A 22,014-nucleotide genomic window follows, 5' to 3' on the forward strand; every position below is an offset into this window, starting at 1 on the left:
ACACATGGTTTATTTTTTCAAGCATGGTTCTGGGGGTGGTTTCAAGAGAGTCGTTCGCATGAGATATGAGCGAGTAGTATTCGATCGAATACCTCCCCGCCATAGGTATGCGTGTATGTGGCCAAACACCAAGGGCTTGAACGTATTGAATATTCGATGCGCTTAACCCCTTGGTGTTCGGCCGCTTACATGCATACCTATGGCGGGGAGGTATTCGATCGAATACTACTTGCTCATCTCTAGTTAGCATGTTTTATGCTATTTAAAAAAGTTGTTTCCTATGTGCAATTTAGTTAAATGATGTATTTTATGTAACTTTGTTAATTTCAATTTTATATCAGCTCCTCATCCCATATTTTTTTGAATGGCTGAGTAAGTGGGATGTCCCTACAGCTAGTGTTGTCTCTGATATCTACAGGATTCTCACAGATCCGAAACCAGATGTTTTTTCTAAACACTCCACGCTGTCTGTTATATAGTGACTAGCGTTGAGCGAATAGTATTTGTCGAATACCTCGCTCCCATAGGAATGCGCTTCCTATAGGAGCGAGGTATTCGACGAATACTATTTACTCAACACTAATGGTGACCATACAATTTAATTACAGCCTTGTCACGAAGCCGTGTATAGGGCAAGGCTGCAGTTACATTGCATGGCCACTATGAAATAAATGGTATAATGTAAACAGAAAAGGGAGTCACAGCGTTTACACAAGTGTCACGGTTTATTCAAACAGCTGATCAGTGGGGGCCCCAGTATTGGAACAACTCTTTTTTTTTTTATTCTTGATCTTGAATAACTCTTTAGGTTGAAGCCCCACATTGCAAAAACTCAAGTGTTTTTGTCGCGGTGGAAATGCCACGGCAAAGAAGCTTCATTTTAAAGTACTTGCAAAGTAGATGGGATTCTAGCTAATCTCATCCACATGTTGCAGAAAAAAAATCCGCAATGGAAAAGCTGTGTTTCTATAGAAGCCAGTGTTTTTGAAAATTACAGCATGTCAATTATTCCTGTGTAAACACTATATGTTTTTCATATAGGCAAAATAGGGGCAGAAAGTCTAAAGAGGAAAACTCTGCGAAATTGCAATGAAAAATACTATGGAAAAAATGTGATGCGTTTCTGCCATGTTTTTTCCACAGAGTTTATTTGCTGCGTTTCACTACATGGGTCCTTACCCTCAATTAGTAAACAAAAGGGCATTATTAATACGGGACACTATTTAAGAGCAGTAGCAATAGCAGTATTATTTATTCTGGGGTTAGGTTATATTAGTGGGATGGGGACTTTATGAAGGTGAGGACAATATGGGTCAGGTGCCTGGAAAAGTGAGGAGCCAAAGATGTGTATGCTGCAAACTTTATAGAGAGACAAGTCATAGGTGGAAGAAGTGGTTATGTAGGTCAAGATGGAAATTGAACAATTACTGTCAGAGACGACACCTGTAAGTTACAACATTGTTCCATACTGTATTTACTTAAATGGTCTTCATAAACCTGCATATATCCGGTATCTACCACTATACAGACACTATATAGTGTTAGTATTGGGACTGGTTGCCAACACAGGAGGGGCAAACATGTCCAAGTTGGCAACCAGTCCCAATACTAACACTATATAGTGTCTGTATAGTGGTAGATACCGGATATATGCAGGTTTATGAAGACCATTTAAGTAAATACAGTATGGAACAATGTTGTAACTTACAGGTGTCGTCTCTGACAGTAATTGTTCAATTTCCATCTTGACCTACATAACCACTTCTTCCACCTATGACTTGTCTCTCTATAAAGTTTGCAGCATACACATCTTTGGCTCCTCACTTTTCCAGGCACCTGACCCATATTGTCCTCACCTTCATAAAGTCCCCATCCCACTAATATAACCTAACCCCAGAATAAATAATACTGCTACATCTTCAAATAAATAATGTCCCTGGGTACCCTCTTAAATAGTGTCCCGTATTAATAATGCCCTTTTGTTTACTAATTGAGGGTAAGGACCCATGTAGTGAAACGCAGCAAATAAACTCTGTGGAAAAAACATGGCAGAAACGCATCACATTTTTTCCATAGTATTTTTCATTGCAATTTCGCAGAGTTTTCCTCTTTAGACTTTCTGCCCCTATTTTGCCTATATGAAAAACATATAGTGTTTACACAGGAATAATTGACATGCTGTAATTTTCAAAAACACTGGCTTCTATAGAAACACAGCTTTTCCATTGCGGATTTTTTTTCTGCAACATGTGGATGAGATTAGCTAGAATCCCATCTACTTTGCAAGTACTTTAAAATGAAGCTTCTTTGCCGTGGCATTTCCACCGCGACAAAAACACTTGAGTTTTTGCAATGTGGGGCTTCAACCTAAAGAGTTATTCAAGATCAAGAATAAAAAAAAAAGAGTTGTTCCAATACTGGGGCCCCCACTGATCAGCTGTTTGAATAAACCGTGACACTTGTGTAAACGCTGTGACTCCCTTTTCTGTTTACATTATACCATTTATTTCATAGTGGCCATGCAATGTAACTGCAGCCTTGCCCTATACACGGCTTCGTGACAAGGCTGTAATTAAATTGTATGGTCACCATTAGTGTTGAGTAAATAGTATTCGTCGAATACCTCGCTCCTATAGGAAGCGCATTCCTATGGGAGCGAGGTATTCGACAAATACTATTCGCTCAACGCTAGTCACTATATAACAGACAGCGTGGAGTGTTTAGAAAAAACATCTGGTTTCGGATCTGTGAGAATCCTGTAGATATCAGAGACAACACTAGCTGTAGGGACATCCCACTTACTCAGCCATTCAAAAAAAATATGGGATGAGGAGCTGATATAAAATTGAAATTAACAAAGTTACATAAAATACATCATTTAACTAAATTGCACATAGGAAACAACTTTTTTAAATAGCATAAAACATGCTAACTAGAGATGAGCAAGTAGTATTCGATCGAATACCTCCCCGCCATAGGTATGCATGTAAGCGGCCGAACACCAAGGGGTTAAGCGCATCGAATATTCGATACGTTCAAGCCCTTGGTGTTTGGCCACATACACGCATACCTATGGCGGGGAGGTATTCGATCGAATACTACTCGCTCATATCTCATGCGAACGACTCTCTTGAAACCACCCCCAGAACCATGCTTGAAAAAATAAACCATGTGTTCCTGTGAAGATCAGTGCAGGAAAGAGACCCCAAAAACATTTAGGGAACTAGTGACTTTTAGTGACTCTGCTTGGTAATAGTGTTGTAATTCAAATAAACTAGCCAATTCTATTATGGTGTGACATTGTATCTGCTATAAAATTTAGAAAAAGATTCTGTTTATAATTGTCTTTTGAGCACTTCTATGATGTTGGGGGATTATAGGACACAAATTATAATTGAACTCTGTGGCCAATATCTCTAGCCCTGATCTTCACAGAATATGTATAGTCCTTCATAGTTACTACAAGTAAATACCTCTTAGGGTGAGTTCACATAGAGTAAAGTGCCACGTATACGCCGCGTGAGATTTTGCAGGCCGTATACGCTCCCATTGATATCAATGGGAGCCGGGATCGTATACGCAGCACTATTTTGTAGCCGTGATTTTGAGGCACTTTACTCCGTGTGAACTCACCCTTAGACTACAAAACTGACCCGAATATATCTAGACTGTCAAAACTGGAAAAAACACCGGTCAGAGAAAACACAAAAAAATTTCTATAAAAGTATACAAATTTATTAAATTAAATATCCTAAATAAAATCAAGAGTAATATTACAGTAGGGCTAGATGGAAAAAAGCCCAGACAAATAGGACGCAAAGGGTAAAACAGAGTCTCACGGGCAAAGATACAATATTATATCACAATAGTTATAATTGGTAATAGTAACCAAAAAAACAGGCCAGGTTAATTGATAGAAAGAGATAAGCCGGCTAAATATGACCCAATACACAATTCTCGTCCATAAAGCCTATCATGCATCAAATAGATAACTCAAATAATGGTATAAGGTATACTAATATAGAATATACAGTCATGCAGCAAAAAGATACCTGAGGAAGCCCTATGTGGCGAAATGCGTAGTGATGCCTCTGTCTGTATGTCTTGTCTGTTACCCCGGGCATTAACCCTTTAAAACATGGCTTCAGGTAAGTGTCATTTAATTATTTATATATAATTACGGCTGAATGACTGTATGTTCTATATTAGTACACTTTATACTATTACTAGCATCTGCCCGCGACTTTGTTGGTGCTGAGCCGCTTATATTTAGCCAATTGCTGTTGTGGATGATCCGCCTGCTCCTGCGTCTCAGCTCTGCTACACCGCAGCATATGCGCAGCATACTCAGTTGTATGTACATCTCTGCATATGGAGAGATCTGGTGGTAGCCCTGTTTCTATTCAGAAAAAAGAGAATATAATGTGAGCCAAATTTATTAGGTACTTTAGATGAGTAGCTGAACGTTCTATATTTGTAATATTGTTGATTTTTTTGTTCTTTGATTTTTAAACTAAGGAGCTAAAGGTGGCCAAGTAAATCTATTAAGGACAGTTCTCCAGTCTGAGGTGACAGAACAAACGCTGTGTGGGAGAGGGAATAAGGGAGACAGTAAGCTCTGAAGAAGGTTAAACAATGGGGGAGTGGACTACCTGAGTGGGTTGGGACAAGGGAAAACAGTGGGTGGGAGGGTCTTGGTAAAGGGGCAATTAAAAAAAAATACAAAAAAATACTGATGCATCTGCCTATATGCAACACAGGCCAGCAGCAGCTTCTACAGTTTTGGAATGGTACTAAGTCAGTGAGTGGGTCGAGTTTGAAAAGGTACTGGGACCCAAAACCTTCTAGCCCATGGCCGTGACTTGTCCACATGCCAAGATTTTGCACTGAGGACTGAGAGAATGCCTTGTTCCATACATCTTAGGTCAGAATCAAATAGCAGGGTGGCTTGTGCTTCACCATGAACCCAGTCTTTTGTGACCAATTTGATACTGATAGCCATCAATATCCAGGCTTGGAGAACCCATTTTAAATCATATTTGGACAGAAATATGTAGCATTAATTCTCATTTACAACCAATACAGTGTATTCTGAATTCAACGAAAATGGCACTTTAGTTCTTCTATATGTAATATCTGTATATACAGTACAGACCAAAAGTTTGGACACTCCTTCTCCTTCAAAGAGTTTTCTGTATTTTCATGACTATGAAAATTGTAGATTCACACTGAAGGCATCAAAACTATGAATTAACATGTGGAATTATATACTTAACAAAAAAGTGTGAAACAACTGAAAATATGTCTTATATTCTAGGTTTTTCAAAGTAGCCACCTTTTGCTTTGATTACTGCTTTGCACACTCTTGGCATTCTCTTGATGAGCTTAAAAAGGTAGTCACCTGAAATGGTTTTCACTTCAAAGGTGTGCCCTGTCAGGTTTAATAAGTGGGATTTCTTGCTTTATAAATTGGGATGGGACCATCAGTTGTGTTGTGCAGAAGTCAGGTGGATACACAGCTGATAGTCCTACTGAATACACTGTTAGAATCTGTATTATGGCAAGAAAAAAGCAGCTAAGTAAAGAAAAACGAGTGGCCATAATTACTTTAAGAAATGAAGGTCAGTCAGTCCGAAAAATTGGGAAAACTTTGAAAGTGTCCCCAAGTGCAGTTGCAAAAACCATCAAGTGCTACAAAGAAACTGGCTCACATGAAAACCGCCCCTGAGTAAATCTGAGTAACCAGCCTTAGAAATGGCAGGTTAACAGCAGCTCAGATTAGAGACCAGGTCAATGCCACATAGAGTTCTAGCAGCAGACACATCTCTACAACAAATGTTAATAGGAGACTTTGTGCAGCAGGCCTTCATGGTAAAATAGCTGCTAGAAAACCACTGCTAAGGACAGGCAACAAGCAGAAGAGACTTGTTTTGGCTAAAGAACACAAGGAAAGGACATTAAACAAGTGGAAATTTGTGCTTTGGTCTGATGAGTTCAAATTTGAGATCTTTGGTTCTAACCACCGTATCTATGTGCGACGCAGAAAAGGTAAGCAGATGGACTCTACATGCCTGGTTCCCACCGTGAAGCATGGAGGAGGAGGTGTGATGGTCTGAGGGTGCTTTGCTAGTGAAACTGTTGGGGATTTATTCAAAATTTAAGGCATACTGAACCAGTCTGGCTACCACAGCATCTTACAGCAGCATGCTATTCCATCTGGTTTGCGTTTAGTTGGACCACAATTTATTTTTCAACAGGACAATGACCCCAAACGCACCTGTAGTTGTGTAAGGGCTATTTGACCAAGAAGGAGAGTGATGGGATGCTACGCCAGATGACCTGGCCTCCACAGTCACCAGACCTGAACCCAATTGCGATGGTTTGGGGTGAGCTGGAGTGAAGGCAAACAGGCCAACAAGTGCTAAGCATCTCTGGGAACTCCTTCAACACTGTTGGAAGACCATTTCAGGTGACTACCTCTACTACTGATTTAATGAGTCGTATATTGGTTTGTTTCAAATAAGAATAATCAGTTTCACAGTCTTGTAGCCACTTGTCCTAATAATTATGGTCTTGAAAATATACAGCTTCAGATGGCTATGGTGACAAAGAACCCCCAATAAGGCTACATTCAGACAATCGAGGTGCAAGACATTGCAGTGTATGGAGGGATCCATGAAAATGGACAAAAATAGGACTTGCCTATATTTTAACGGCCCGTTACAACAGACTGTCAAAATAATGGTCATGTAAATAGCCCCTTTCTATGACACTGAATTTAATGCAGCTGTGTGATGTCTGTTAAAAAATACAGATGTCACATGGCCATTAATCCCTGTCAAGTGAATGTAGCCATAGTTATGTATTTTAAGATATGACCATAAAATAAAAAAGCAGTGTCCTTAAGGCTGAGGCCCCACGTTGTGGAAATGCAGCTTCTTGAGCCAAACCTAGAAGTGACTACAAAAGGAATGGGAAATATATAGAAAGTTCTAATACTTCTACATTTTGCTCAATCCACTCCTGTCTTTGGCTCAAAACACTGCAAAGTATTCAACAAAAAAAGGATGCATTTCCACAACGTCGGGCCTCAGCCTAAGTAACAAAATAGACCACATCCTTAAAGAGGACATTTCACCACATCAAGCCTGTGCAGTGCTGCACAGACTCTGGGGCACTTTGAATTTTCTCTCTAGCCCCCCTTGTTGCGGAGTTCTGAGCCCTGTTATTTCTGGCGCCCTGTATGCAGTATGTAATGAAGACCTTCGCTGTCAGAAAGGCGTTTCTGACAGTGAAGGGAGCAGTGATGTCATTCTGAGACTGTCCAATTAGCAGAGGACAGTGTCAGAGCAGCTTTAGCAGCGTGATCTCACGAGTTCTCACGAGATCACGCACTCCTCTCTTCACAGGACTGCAAAGAAGACCCGGAGGAAAGATCCAGGGAGAGTTTTGAAGCAGATGAAGAAGAACGTCAGTGACATCGCTACTGGTAAGTATAGAAACCACTAAGCAATGAGCACAGTGGCATAGCAGGGGTAGCGGATGCCACAGGGCCCGGGACATTAGGGGCCCAGCGACAGCCACTACCCCTGCATTTTTTTTTCCTTAATAGGCCATTACCGGCCCTATTTACTTACTGATCCTGGCAGATGCCGTGATCGGTAAGTGACGCCAGGGGCCCCACAAGCACTATTATTATACTCAGGGGTCTTTTCAGAACCCCGAGTATAATGATCGGAGGCCCCAGAAAGGTAAAGGAACATAATAAACGTGTTACTTACCTTTCTATGCTCCTAGCAGGCTTCAGGCCTAGTTGTGTGACGTCCTTAAGTCACATGACTGGGGCCTGCGTCCGGGTCATGTGGTGTCAGTACGTCATTAAAGAAGGCCGACACCACGGAAGACTGCAGCGGAGCGGGAGATAGGTAAGTAACAGTGTTTTCTCTCTAGCCCCCCTCGTTGTGGAGTTCTGAGCCCCATTATTTCTGGTGCCCTGTATGTTAATGAAGCCCTTCACTGTCAGAACGGCGTTTCTGACAGTGAAGGGAGCAGCGACATCATTCTGACACTGTCCAATTAGCATAGGACAGTGTCAGAGCAGCGTCAGCAAAGTTCTCGCGAGATCACGCACTTCACAGGACTGCAAAGAAGACCCTCAGGAGCGATCTAGGGAGAGTTCTGAAGCAGACGAAGGAGAACTTCAGTGACATCGCTACTAGTAATTATAGAAACCCCTAAGCAATGAGCATAACTGCCCAGTAGACCCTGGAAATCCCTATACAACGAGCATTATCCCTAGGAAACTAGCGTTAACCCCTTATAACCCCTAGGCAACGAGCATTAACCCCTGATAGCCCCTAGCAACGAATATTAACCCCTAATAGCCCCAGGCAACAAACAGTAGCCCCTAGCAACAAAAATTAACCCGTTAGCTCCTAACAACGAGCAGTACCCACTCGTTGTTAGGGGCTAACAGGAATTAATGCTCGTTGCTAGGGGCTACTGTTTGTTGCCTGGGGCTATTAGGGGTTAATATTCGTTGGTAGGGGCTATCAGGGGTTAATGCTCGTTGCCTAGGGGTTAACGCTAGTTTCCTAGGGATAATGCTCGTTGTATAGGGATTTCCAGGGTCTACTGGGCAGTTATGCTCATTGCTTAGGGGTTTCTATAATTACCAGTAGCGATGTCACTGAAGTTCTCCTTCGCCCGCTTCAGAACTCTCCCTAGATCGCTCCTCCGGGTCTTGTTTGCAGTCCTGTGAAGAGAGGAGTGCGTGATCTCGCGAGAATGTTGCTGACGCTGCTCTGACACTGTCCTATGCTAATTGAAAGAAATTTTTTGAGAGAAGTCCTCAGTAGTTGATACCTTTTTTAATGGCCATTAAAAAAGGTATCAACTACTGAGGACTTCTCTCAAAACATTTCTTTCATTTCACATCCACTGGCTAACACGGTACAAGGACATATTTTTTCTTATACTATGCTAATTGGACAGTGTCAGAATGATGTCGCTGCTCCCTTCACTGTCAGAAATGCCCTTCTGACAGTGAAGGGCTTCATTAACATACAGGGCGCCAGAAATAATGGGGCTCAGAACTACACAACGAGGGGGGCTAGAGAGAAAATTCAAAGTGCCCCAGAGTCTGTGCAGCAGCGCCTATACCATGCTGTAGAAAACTGCACAGGCTTGGGGTGGTGAAAGGTCCTCTTTAAGATGTTAAATGGTAACCAAAATCTACAAATGAAAAATAAATTCATGAACATAAACATAAGAAAAGCTTTCTCAAATTGATGCAGTAACATGTAGAAAATCCTTCAGACTAACAGATTTACAATACTTTGAAAACCACGTACGCCCTCAAAAAATTTCACAACTTTAGGGGGCATTCACATGATGTAACTTGGCACTGATTCTTCCATGATAACTCATGTAAGAATCAGCGATACAAAACAGAATCCCATTGAGTTCAATGGGTTCCATTTAACGAGTGTAACACATTGAAATCAATGGGTTAAAAAGTCTCCCATTGATTTCAATGTGTTGCATGCGTTAAACGGAACCCATTGAACTCAATGGGATTCTGTTTTGCAGCATTGATTATTACGCGAGTTATTGTGCAAGAATCATCGCAAGCGTTACATCGTGTGAATGGCCCCTTAAGGATCCATTCACACAGAGTTTTTGGGCACTGATTTTGCTGCTGAATCTACGTCAGAATCCACGTGGAAAAAAAAGCCTCCCATTGACTTCAATGGGTTCCTTTTTAGTGGAAAAAGGAACCCATTAAAGTCAATGGGAAGCTTTTTTTCCACGTGGATTCTGACGCAGATTCAGCAGCAAAATCAGTGCCCAAAAACTCTGTGTGAATGGATCCTTAAGGTAAGATTTTTACCCAGAAAATTGGGTAGCTATTAGAGTCCTTGGGTATGCAGAGTTTTAGACACCTGCAGCATCTAGACCAGGGGTGCTCAATACGTCGATCGCGATCTACTGGTAGATCGCAAAGGACGTATGGGTCGATTGCGGGATGCAGGGATCCCCGGTGTCTGCTTGTTCACAGTGCAGGCTGAGAGTCATCTCCTGACACTGGCAGGCGGGGCTGCCGCAGCCCCAGCCTGCCAGTGTCCAGAGATAACTCTCAGCCTGTGCTGTGAATAAACAGACACCGGGGATCCCTGGGCGGCCACAGAACGCCGCTGTCTCCTGCTCTCACAATCCTTTCGGCCCCACCCACATGCCCATTCCCGCCCACAGACACGCCCGCCCCACCCATAAGCCTGCCCCCAGTCCCGCCCCGGCCCTAGTAGATCTTTTGCCTTGGTCAGCTAACAAAGTGGCTCACACGCTGAAAAAGTGTGAGCACCCCTGATCTAGACTGTGTACTCTGCTTTACATAAATTTTGTATGAAACAAAGACAGCTGAGCAGCTTAGTCATGCTAATGAAATTGATTTTACATGGAAAACAAATTCTAATAATGACAACCAGGACATAAGATATAAATATCAGTGCTATCCAGGCTTGTGGAATCAGTAGGCCAAACCACCCACTCCAAAGCTGACATTTTTCCAACAGGCTGACACTCCTGGTCCAACTCTGAGTCCTTAAAGGGACTCTATTACTGGATTTTCACTATTTTAGATAAACATATGCCTGAATAGCCTGTAAAAAGGCTATTCAAGTACTGCTAATTGTTTGTTAAAAGACACCCTCCCCATTTTAATGAATTACCTTTTAAACATATATGTAAATGAGCCCTCCGTGCACCCCTCATGTCATAGTCTGTTCATGCCTTCATAAATCTCCATGTGCACAGTAGATCTAGCTACGATAGACACATGGAGCTGCAGCCCCTGCTCTGCATAGATCACTACTTTAGAAGACGACGAAGGACCTTGTATTGACGTCATCACAGGGACAAGGCAATCACAGAGCAGTAGTGATGTCATCACAGGTCCTTTTCCAGAAACAGGGAAGAGAGAGTAAATCAAGAGAGAGAGAGAAGAGAGAGAGCTGGTGAATCAAAAACAGGAGGAGGGACTTACATAGCACAACCAAGAGAGGAGGGTGTGAACAGAGTATGACGTGAGGTGTGCACGGGAATACCCACGGTGCACGGATGGCTCATTTACATATACGTTTAAAAAGGTAATTCATTAAAACGGGGAGTCTTTTAACAAATGATTAACAGGACTTGATTAGCCTTTTTAAATGCTATTCAGGCATATGTTTATCTAAAATAGCGAAAATCCAGTGATAGAGCCCCTTTAACAAAAGGCTGACAGCCATGTTTAGCCAGAAGCAGTAAAGATTCTCCAATTCATTAACTCCGTAACAGTCATATTAAAATTCCGAAAACCCTTCCATAATTGTCACTTTATTGTTGCAGATTTTGAAATTATTTACTCAGCTTTAACCAATGATACCTCTAGATCCCTGGCTTAAAATTAAGACAATAGCTTACAGTGTTCTTGGTTCATCCAGAACTGTAGGTAAAAAGCCAGTGTTTGAATTCCTTTGAAAGTAAATATGCAACATACTATGCATTTAAGTATACAATATTAATAATTGTATAATATAATCAAACAATTAATTAAACATTTTATTTTGGACATTTTCGTATTCCCTATACCTGTTTGGGGGGCTGTAGGCGTCAGTGTTCGTTTTATTAATTGACTTTGACTTTACTGTTATTATGCCAAAATTCTTTAAAGGGATCCTATCTTTCAAACACATTTTTTTATGAATAATACGTTGGAATAGCCTTAAGAAAGGCTATTCTCCTCCTACCTTTCATTGTCTTCTCCGCGCTGTCGTTCGCTTGAAATCCCATTTTTTGTCGGTATGCAAATGAGTTCTCTCGCAGCACTGAGGGAAGCCAGAGGGCTCAAACAGCACTGGGGGCATCCCCAATGCTGCAAGAGAACTCTCTCCAGCGCCGCCTCCATCTTCTTCAGCAACGTCCTCTTCACCCGGCTTCTTCCGATGCAGGTTTCAGATTTCTAGGCCTCAGGCAGAGCAGACTGCGCATGCCTACAGGCCACAAGAGAATGACCGCTTACAATACTTTGTAATCGGCCATTTTCTTGTGGCCTGTGGGCATGCGCAGTCTGCTCTGCACGAGGCCTACAAGTTTCACTGCCTATGCCGGAAGAAGACACAGGAAGAGGATGTTCCTGAAGAAGATGGAGGCGTCGCTGGAGAGTTCTCGCAGCATTGGGGATGCCCCCATTGCTGTTTGAGCGCTGGGTCCCGCCCCCAGTGCTGCAAGAGAACTCATTTGCATACTGACAAAAACCGGGATTCCTACGGAACGGCGGCGCGGAGAAGACAACAAAAGGTAGGAGTCTTACTCAGAAAAAAAAATGTGTTTGAAAGACAGGATCCCTTTAATAAAAATTGATTTAACATATTATTCTGAAGCCAGAGTCTGAATTTTTTTATGACTCGAGCCAAAATTTGTCCAGAGCCCTGGTGTTACCCAATTCCATATCACTGCTGTTCGTTATATCAGAAAATGCGTTTTTGTACCATGTACTGTATACTTACGTGGCATTGCTGAATCCAACATATTCATTACCAGCCATCTTATTTAGGAATTGCATTACCTAGATAAGTCAAACAAAAAAAGACAAAAGAACAAAACAACATAAACAAATCAGGAACTCTCAACTTTAGTACATACTACCCTATATCAGATACTTTATACTATGCTGCTATTGAATTTTCAGGACTTTATTTTAAATACTCCATGAAGGCATTATACTGTATATGCATAAGCATGCATCTCTATAACTGGAAGATAGTATACTACGCTGTGATCAGCAAAGTGGCAACAAATTTTGGCCACTGGCTCTTCCCACCATCATCTCCTTTTAAGCATGTAATTAAAGTGCATATTAATGTACAAAGGAATGCAAAAGAATTACTCTTTTGTAACTGTATCCCAAGTTCTCTCCTCTAGAAGTTTTTGTAATCAATCAAGAAAAACATTGTTTAATATTTTAGTATCCGGTATGTTTTACCTCTGACTGTCCTGACAGTAGATTGCAAGGTCCAACTGCTTGGTGTTGTGGAGGTACCAATTCAGAATCAAAAGAGATTGGTACATAGCTCAAGAAAGAAACATTACTTACGATAATATTAAAGGGATTCTATCATTCAGAAGGTATTTTTTCTCTCTAACACATCAGAATAGCCTTAAGAAAGGCTATTCCTCTCCTACCTTTAGATGTCTTATGTCTAACGGCGACGCGGAGAAGACACCTAAAGTTAGGAGACGAATAGCCTTTCTTTAGGCTATTCCGACGTGTTAGGGAGAAAAAACACCTTCTGAATGATAGGATCCCTTTAAGGAATCTTTCTCTAATCATAGTCACACTAATCTAGTCCCTCTGATCCTCCATTTGATCTAAATATACATGGGAGTGCTGATTTGTAATATAAAAGGTGTATAAGGGTTGCAAAAGGCAGAAATTTAAAGCCAATTTTTCACAGGACAAAAATCTGAGCAGATTAGAACGATAACTCAAAACACATTCTGTCTCACATGTTGTGAGAACAGACATACCTTATCTCTATATTAGCATCAAGCAAGGACATGGCTATATGGATGCAGCAGTAGGAGACACTACCAGACTTCAGACCCTGTGAGGTCCCAAAGGTGCAACAATACCAAAAAAGAAAAATTATTTTCAGCTCACCATATGGATAATATAACGTCCTTCACCCCGGGAGACAAGGATCACTGTGCGGACTCCAGCCAGTTTAAGATAACAATCTTCAAGTAAAATTCCGCTCAAACCAGGGAAAGATCCGAAAGACGTCCAAGTATATAAAATTTTACTTTTATTAATCTTCTTAAAAAGTTTACAAAGTAACCCTGGAGCTTAAAGTCATAATATTCCAATATTATGACTTTAAGCTCCAGGTTTATGTTGTAACTTTTTTTATGAAGCTTAATAAAAGTTACATTTTATATACTTGGGCGTCTTTCCCTGGTTTGAGCGGAATTTTTTTGTAGGTCCCAAAGGTCCCTTTGCTACATGAAATATACCACTATTCTGTTTCCGCAAGCAGCACTTTTTTCTCCACATGTTTTGTGCAGAAACTGAGTGGAAATCACACGGATCCCATTATGGGGTCCGCGAGTTTCCCAGGTAACCACTTTTTTATGAGTATAGATTTCCATTCAGGGGATCCCCAAGTGGACTCCCCGAACAGAAACCTGAACGCAGAAGTGAACCGGGCCATAGACTACTTTTGAAGCAGACTACCCTGTTTCCCCGAAAATAAGACAGTTTCTTATATTAAATTATCTAACGAAATATATGACCTTTCTTATTTTCGGGGGATGTCTTATGCAGTGGGGAACAATCGGCAGTCATGTTGATGCTTCCTTAGCGAGCGCTAGCATGACTGCCGGTTGTATGTGATCCAGAAGGTGAAGGGGGGGTGTCTTATTTTCGGGGAAAACAGGGTAATGGGATACAGTAAACTTGAATGTAAATTTAAGCATTGTGATTATTATTACCGAAGGAAAGTAGATCCCACCATGTGTCCTATTAGAAAAAATACAAAGTTCTGTCTAAAACATTCAAATATTTGAATTTTCAGTCTACAGAAAAGGGAGAGTACCCATGCAGATGTACAATTGCCACATGCCCATCAGAGCTGGAACAATAGAAGAATGTAACCAAATATCAATTAATCTCTTTTATATCATGAGATTGGCTGGATATATTACATGTGGAAGAAGATTGCACCTAGATACATTTTGGGAAGAAGATAAATAGGTAGAGATAATAACGGAAATGTTCTGGTGGGAAACCTTGGTTCTGGTTTACTTTTACACTTACCAACTAACTACACATCATTGAAGAAATATACCACTTTATGACAACAGTATTCACTAACTGCAGTGACCTCTTTCAACAGAGTAATATGTCCAGCCACACTGCAAAATTAGTAAGAAATGGTTTGATGAAATTCACATAGGCTCAACGGTTAGTTACCCTCTAAACTCTACAAATTATAACCTAGCTAAGCATCTGTAAATATGGGATGTAGTTGAAGAGCACAGTTGAAAAGTCTGATTCATGGACATTTCAACTGACAGCTTAAAAGACTTAATGAATCTGCTGTTGCCAGATACCAGAGCATACCTTCAGAGGTCTTGTTAACAGGCCATAGTTGTTTTGGTTGCATGAAGGTGAACTACAAAATAGTAGACAGATAGTTTTATCCTTAACAGTAAATATAATTAAAAATATCAGTCTAATCTGTGAAATAACTAAGGTCTTTTTGACCCAGTCCAACTTTTTTCTGGGGCCCCACCCTCTCCCTAGAACGAATTCTAGATAGTGATGGTTATGGGGGCTGCAGCGATATCTCAGATACTTGAAAGAGATACAGCTTTAGTACCCAAAACTGCAGTTACGAAAAATACAGTGAGTGAGCAGCACCCGGCATGTAAACACTGGTACAGTATAATATGCTTCACAGTGGCCCTCACACAATATTATATGCTTTCGCAGTGGCCCCTACACAGTATTATATGCTTCACAGTGGCCTCCAAATATTATTATATGCTCCGCAGTGGCTCCTACACAGCATTATATGCTCCGCAGTGGCCCCACATAATATTATATGCTCCAGTGTGACCCACACACATTATTATATGCTCCGCAGTGGCCCCACATAGTATTATATGCTCCACAGTGGCCCCCTATGCAGTATTAGATGCTCCGCAGTGACCCCCCACACAGTATTAGATGCTCCGCAGTGGCCAGCACACTGTATTAAATGCTCCTCAGTGGACCTCACATAGTATTAGATGCTCCCTAGTGGCCCCCATACAGTGTTATATGATCCATAGTGGCCCTCACACACCTCACCTGGTCACCTCAGTCACCAGCCAGAAGAGCGCCAGAGAGGATGCTGGGCCCAGGACTGGTGAGTATAAGTATTTTTTTTTATTTTGTGTCACCTCCCCTGGGCTAGCACTTATTGGAAAGGGGCCCAGCCAGGCCCCTTTCCATTAACAATAGTTATAGCGGTCAGGGAACCAGGTTTTCTCTGTCTACTATCATGATGGTCCAGGGCCCTGGACATTTCCAACTGGCCACGGGCCCCCTCACTTCTCCGGGCCCAGCCTATTGATCTATTTATACCCATGAATGTAAGTATATCAAAGAATAGAACGGCAATGTAAGGTGGACTAGTGGCTTTTCTCACAAACCTGACTATTTTACTACTGTTTTACATGTCTGCCACATCTAAGGTTAGACAACGACAGCAAGGATCTAAGTCAGTGACAGAGGATCCACGCTCACTGGTAGGCAGAAGAAAACAGAGTCAAAAGTTTCAAGTAGAAAAGACATTTTAATGAGGTGAGTATTAAAACAAAAATACATAACGTGTTTTGGGCCGCCTGAGGGCCCTTTTTCAAGTGCAGAATAAGCCACTCATGGAATTCAATGTCTCCATAAAGCGATCCATGTGATCAGGGATCGCTTTATGAGGAGATTGAATTCTGTTTAGAAAAAAGACATCTAAGAGGATACCTAATTTCAATCTATGAAGGGACAGCACAAAGAACTTTATAGTGATCTTTTCACCCCTAAGCCAGTGAAAGTAACAAGGGGACATCCTCTATGTCTGGAGGAGAGAGGAAGTGGCGATGGTGGATTCAATGAACAAATTCAAAAAAGGGCTTGGATGTCTTTCTTTAACAGAAAAATATGGTTTTTGGTTATAGATTTGGTTAAGGACAAGTTGATCCAGGGTTTTATACTGGTTACCAGATTGCAGTCTGGAAGGAATTTTTCCCATGAAACGGGGCAAATGGCATAAGCCTCATTTTTTTTTTTTGCCTTCCTCTGGATCACACTGTAGGATACTGTAGAATAGGTTGGACTTGATGGACTACTGTCTTCATCCAACCTCATCTACTATGTAATTCCTCACAAACAGATTTCTTCACTAGAGCTCTAAATAAAGTTGCTAAGCTTCCCCCTGCTGTCATAATTGTTGGACTTCAATATGTCCTTCTCCGACCTTTTGGACATTCCTCCCCTCAGGGACACCTTTTCTCCCACTTTAAGCGTACGATTTATGGCAAATTAATATAGAGACTAAGCTGAAACGTAACTCTAAGTTATGCCTTGTTGGGCTTCAGGCTCGCTAGACTTACGAGCACAAATAAAAGATATTCTTCTCCATAAGGTGGACAAGCTCCTACTATACACTAAACATGAATATTATGATCAGGCCAACAAACCTCACATGCTCATATTACACTGAAATGAGACATAAAATCTAAATTACTCTTAGGGTGCATTCACACAGAGGAAAATGGTGAGGAATTTGGTGTGTAAAAAAAGCCTCCCATTGATTTCAATGGGTCTGCTAGCTTTTTTTTCCACTAGAGGAAAATTTCACTAGTGGAAAAATCCACACCAAATTCCTCACCATTTTCCTCCGTGTGAATGCACCCTTACAGGGATTTGAAGGCAAGGAGCCAAAAACAAAAACTGAAAAACGCTTGAGGCGGGAAGGCGTTAAAAAAAACATGCTCATATAATTTTTTCATTTAGACCAAATGGTCCCAAGGCATCTGTCCTTAGGATCCACCTGGCCTCTTTCTGTAACAGTAACTTATTTCTATCACCACCATACCTCAGTGTTTGAACATGTTCCTGCATTCCCACTGCATGGCTAAGGCTAGTGTAAGTCGACGGCTGGTCAGGTAATGGAGGGGGTGTACATCTCAGCCAGACTACTCACGTGGGTGAGATGAGGAAACTTCAGGAATGTTTTTTCTCAGCAGACAACTTTGGTCTGCTGAGCATTTTGGTAAATGCTCAGTACTGGGCTGGATTTTTAGGAATGATAGGCAGGATTGGTAGTGGGACCTGTCATTCCACCCCCCTCCAGTTCACACTTTGAGGATGTTCCAGCAGAGTTTGAATGGAGAGCTGACAGAGAGGTCATATTTTTGGAGCTGTGTCGTGAATGATTCTACTGGTTTTTGGATTTATGTTGCTCTAGGTGAGGTAACCGATTTTATGTTCAGTTAGAGCCTAGCCGGGCAGGAATTTATTTTCGTATTGTTTTCCTTTTGTTGCTGCACTACCTTTTTGAGTGAAAATAAACTCTACCTTTGTTTTTGGACTAAAGAATCTGGACTTTTGTGTCTATGCCACCTCACCTAGCAACCCCAGACCCTGACACTAGGTTCAAATGTTTCAGTTTGTTGTTCTAAAAAAATGACACATGCAGATAGAGCACCTGTATTTGCATCTACCGCAAAGTTAAAAAAAGACAGCCATTTTCCTCATTCTTGTTTATTATTTACTTAACCCCTTCCCGACATCCACCGTAACAGTATGACGCTGCCGGGAAGGACTTCCCACAAGCCGCCGTAGTACTACGGCAGCTGCATGGTGCGCACACAGAAACTGTGTGCGCACCATGCCCTGCGGGTGTCAGCCGTAACATACGGCTGAAAATGCCCTGTAACACCCGCGGTCAGAACCGGATCCGATCGCGGGTGTTAACCCCTGAGATGTTGGTGGTCAAACATGACTGCCGGCATCTCAGGGGTTTCGGTATATTATGGTGTCGATCGGCACCCCCTGTGATGGTTTTGGGGGGTGCCAGTGTTGGTAATGGGCAGCCCAGGGTCTGATCAGTCAGGGTCTGCCCCATTCCGTCTCCTCCACGTACCTGGTTGATACTGCCAAAAAGGAAGCTGTCAGCCCCGTCCGTCTACACAGTCTGACAGCTTCCTCTACACACGTGTATTGCAGCGTACATCTAGTGAAGCAGAGATCAACAGATCACTGCATCAATCCACCAAAAAAAAAAAAAAGAGTAATATAAAAGAGTAAAAATAAAGTTTAAATAAGTTTAAAATATATTAAAATTAAATAAATCCCCAAAAATCCCATTTTCCCATATAAAATGTTTTATTATGTAAAATAAAGAAAAATAGAAAAAAACATTACATATTTGGTATCACCGCATCCATAATAACCTGAACAATAAAATTAAAACATTATTTAACCCGAACGGCGAACATCATTAAAAAACCCCGTAGAAAACCGCACAAAATAATGATTATTCACCATCTTTCCCTTACAAAATGTTCCATAAAAAGTAATCAAATGGTCAGATGAAAACTAAAATGGCACCAATAAAAAGCAAGTCATCCCGCAAAAAATAAGCCCTCAACTAGCTCTGTCCAACGAAAAATAAAAATGTTATGCCTTTCAGAAGATGGCGATGCAAAATTAATTGATTTTTTTTCCCTGAATTGAATTTTATTCTGCACAAATAGCAACGCATTAAAAAATAATATAAATGAGGTATCTCTGTAACCTTAACAACCTGAAGAATAAAGGTAACATGTTACTTATGCTTTACGCTGCACGGGGAAAAAAATAAAGTATGAAGTATAATGTGTTATGAGAAAACAATCTCAAAATCACTTTGGTAAGTTAAAGCATTCCAAAGTTATTGCCATATAAACTGACAGGTCAGTTTTGAAAAATCGAGCTTGGTCAGGAAGTCAAAAAGTGCCATTGGTGGGAAGGGGTTAAACAGCAGATAAAGTCCATGCAGTAAGAGCAGATATGATGTTCTTTATGAATCCCAGCACTCACTGGGTTTAACTGATTGGGCCTCTTACATGACTGACAGGAGGCCCACTCTCCCCTGCGAACTTTAGAGGCATAGGCCTTAGGGCCTGCCAAAATATGGAGTTGGCCATGTCTAACATCACCAAATTTGGTTATTTTGTGAAGATGAACAGAAACAGGAGTGGCCTTTCTTTTCTTGGATCATCTTCTATCCATATTCATCTACTTCTCTTTCTGTTGCTCTTCCAGCTTTCCAACTCTTCTTAACTAACCCACTAAATTGCTTGCTCAGTGAGCTTTCTGAAAATTATCAATTATCCTTAGTCTTGCATTCTGTTCTACCAGATCCAAGCTTACAACATCTGTGACATCTGCCACAGTAGCATGTAAGTTTGGGATTCTCATCACCTAACAAATCCAACTCTGCTACATCAGCTTCATATTGTGCATCTTCCAGTGATACTGTGCTAATTTATTTACAACCATCCCTCATTACTGACTGTAAACATGTACTGCCATGAAGAGAGATAGCAGAGCTGGCTTTGTCGTTGAGATAGCAAGTGATTCCCCGCCCCTCAATTTAACAAGGAAACCAGGAAGTGAACAGAGCACACAGCCTGCATTGTGGTGAACAAACGAGTTGGGAATACCCATTTAATCAGGCAAGCCTCAGCAGCGAGAACGTTCAAAGGGTCTTTTGCTTCTAATTAACTCCTTATCGCTGCAGGCATTTTTCACTTTTTCCCCTTTTAACTCCTACCTTCTTATTAGCCATAATTTCTTAATTTTCCATTCAGAGAGCTTTACGAGGGCTTAATTTTTACAGGACAAACTGTAATTTCTAATTTAATATTCTGTATGATGTACCAGAAAGCTGGAAGGAAAATTCAGAATGGGGTGGAACTGAGTAAACACAGCATTTGCAAAACTTTCTTATGGGGGTTGTTTGTAAAGTGTATACTATGGGTTGGTATATTATTAACCCCTCGACAAAAATCCAAAACATTGCAAAAGAAAAAAATGTCACCATGCTCTGACACCCTTTTTTTCTATTTGCATGTATGGGGAAGCACAAGACATTTTTTTTGTGGGACCAAATGTACTTTCTTCTATTCAGGAAAAAGAGCTAAATGAACAACACGACCATAAAGGAAAAATATTTTTTTCAGTTTGTAGACTGGGCATTGTTAGACACAAAGATAATTAATGTGTATGTGTTTTATCTAATTTATGCACATTTATGCATGGAAAAGGAATGATGTAAAAAAATTTTTTGTAGCACTTTTATTTTAAGACCCCCTATGTGTTTTGAACCCAAGGAGGCCTGATCACTGATTATATATACAACTCAACTCCTGAGTGGCCACCATATTTAAATATCTCACATCCGCCATAATAATATGATAGATGCTGGGAAAGGGCTAATAAGTTGTTTAGTAGTGGAGGTATAAACCCCCCCCACACACACACTAAACTTCAGACCAATTTGTTTCAAGTAAGTGATGGCCTTAGGGGCATAAACTAGAACAAAGTCCTTAAAAAATAAAGTACATAGGCTAAATGGAACATTTTTAACCACTTCAGTACCGGACCAATTTGTGGTCCAGGACAAGACACATTTTCGGGGATTTTTGTATGTGCGGTTTTGAGGGCTGTAACATTTTTCTCGTATGTCTAATTCAACTAATTTTTGTGTCTTTTTTCGGGGACACATAGGGCTTTATTTTTATGTTGTTTTTATTTTCGAATGTGTTTTAATTTTTTTTATATCCAGGAAAATCTAAACAAAATAGGAGGGAAATTGTGTCTAGTTTTCACTTTATTTTTTTTTTATTTAATAACAAAGTACTACTGAAAAACTTTATAAAATAGTTTTTCCTCTCCATTACGGCAATTTTTATTTTGTATGGTGTTGTCGGGGGTGGGGCTATAACCTTTAATAACGGCGTTTTATTAGCGTATTATTTTATTTATTTTTTTAAATTATTTTAATTTTTTTAAACTTTTTTATTATTATTTTTTTTTTTTTTTCAGATTGTGTCCCCATAAGGTCATAAGAGACCTTTGGGGACAACTGATCACTTTTTTTGTTTGTTAAGGAGGCTGATTTCCCCTGTAACTGCGGCTGGTACATTTAGCCTCAGTTGCAGGAGGAATCCAGCCTCCTGCACACAGTTTTTTAAACTTACAGAGCTGATCTGGGTCCTGTAGGACCCAGAAGCTCTTATAAGACACTGAGCCCGGGGGATCACGTGACCACCGGGTCATAGGGTGGCCGCATCATGGCAGCGCCCATAGCCGTGTGTACAGCGCTCATTGAGCGCTGTATACACGGCGATCAAGAAGGCAGGGAAGGAAATAAACCTTCCCTG

The 22,014-nt window shown here is 41.0% G+C and overlaps 1 protein-coding gene across 2 annotated transcripts in view; it reads right to left on the reverse strand.

The window, feature by feature from the left end:
• The window catches only part of GLS (glutaminase), a 267,993-nt gene that overhangs the window by 117,409 nt on the left and 128,570 nt on the right, over window positions 1-22,014 (reverse strand). For both annotated transcript variants that reach the window (XM_075285137.1, XM_075285138.1), the window contains exon 9: window positions 12,549-12,607. In XM_075285137.1, coding sequence (XP_075141238.1) covers window positions 12,549-12,607 — 59 coding nt within the window. The remainder of the gene's footprint in view (window positions 1-12,548; window positions 12,608-22,014) is intronic.

The sequence above is a fragment of the Leptodactylus fuscus genome, chromosome 8, assembly GCF_031893055.1.
Source record: "Leptodactylus fuscus isolate aLepFus1 chromosome 8, aLepFus1.hap2, whole genome shotgun sequence".
In the NCBI taxonomy this organism is placed as follows: domain Eukaryota; kingdom Metazoa; phylum Chordata; class Amphibia; order Anura; family Leptodactylidae; genus Leptodactylus; species Leptodactylus fuscus.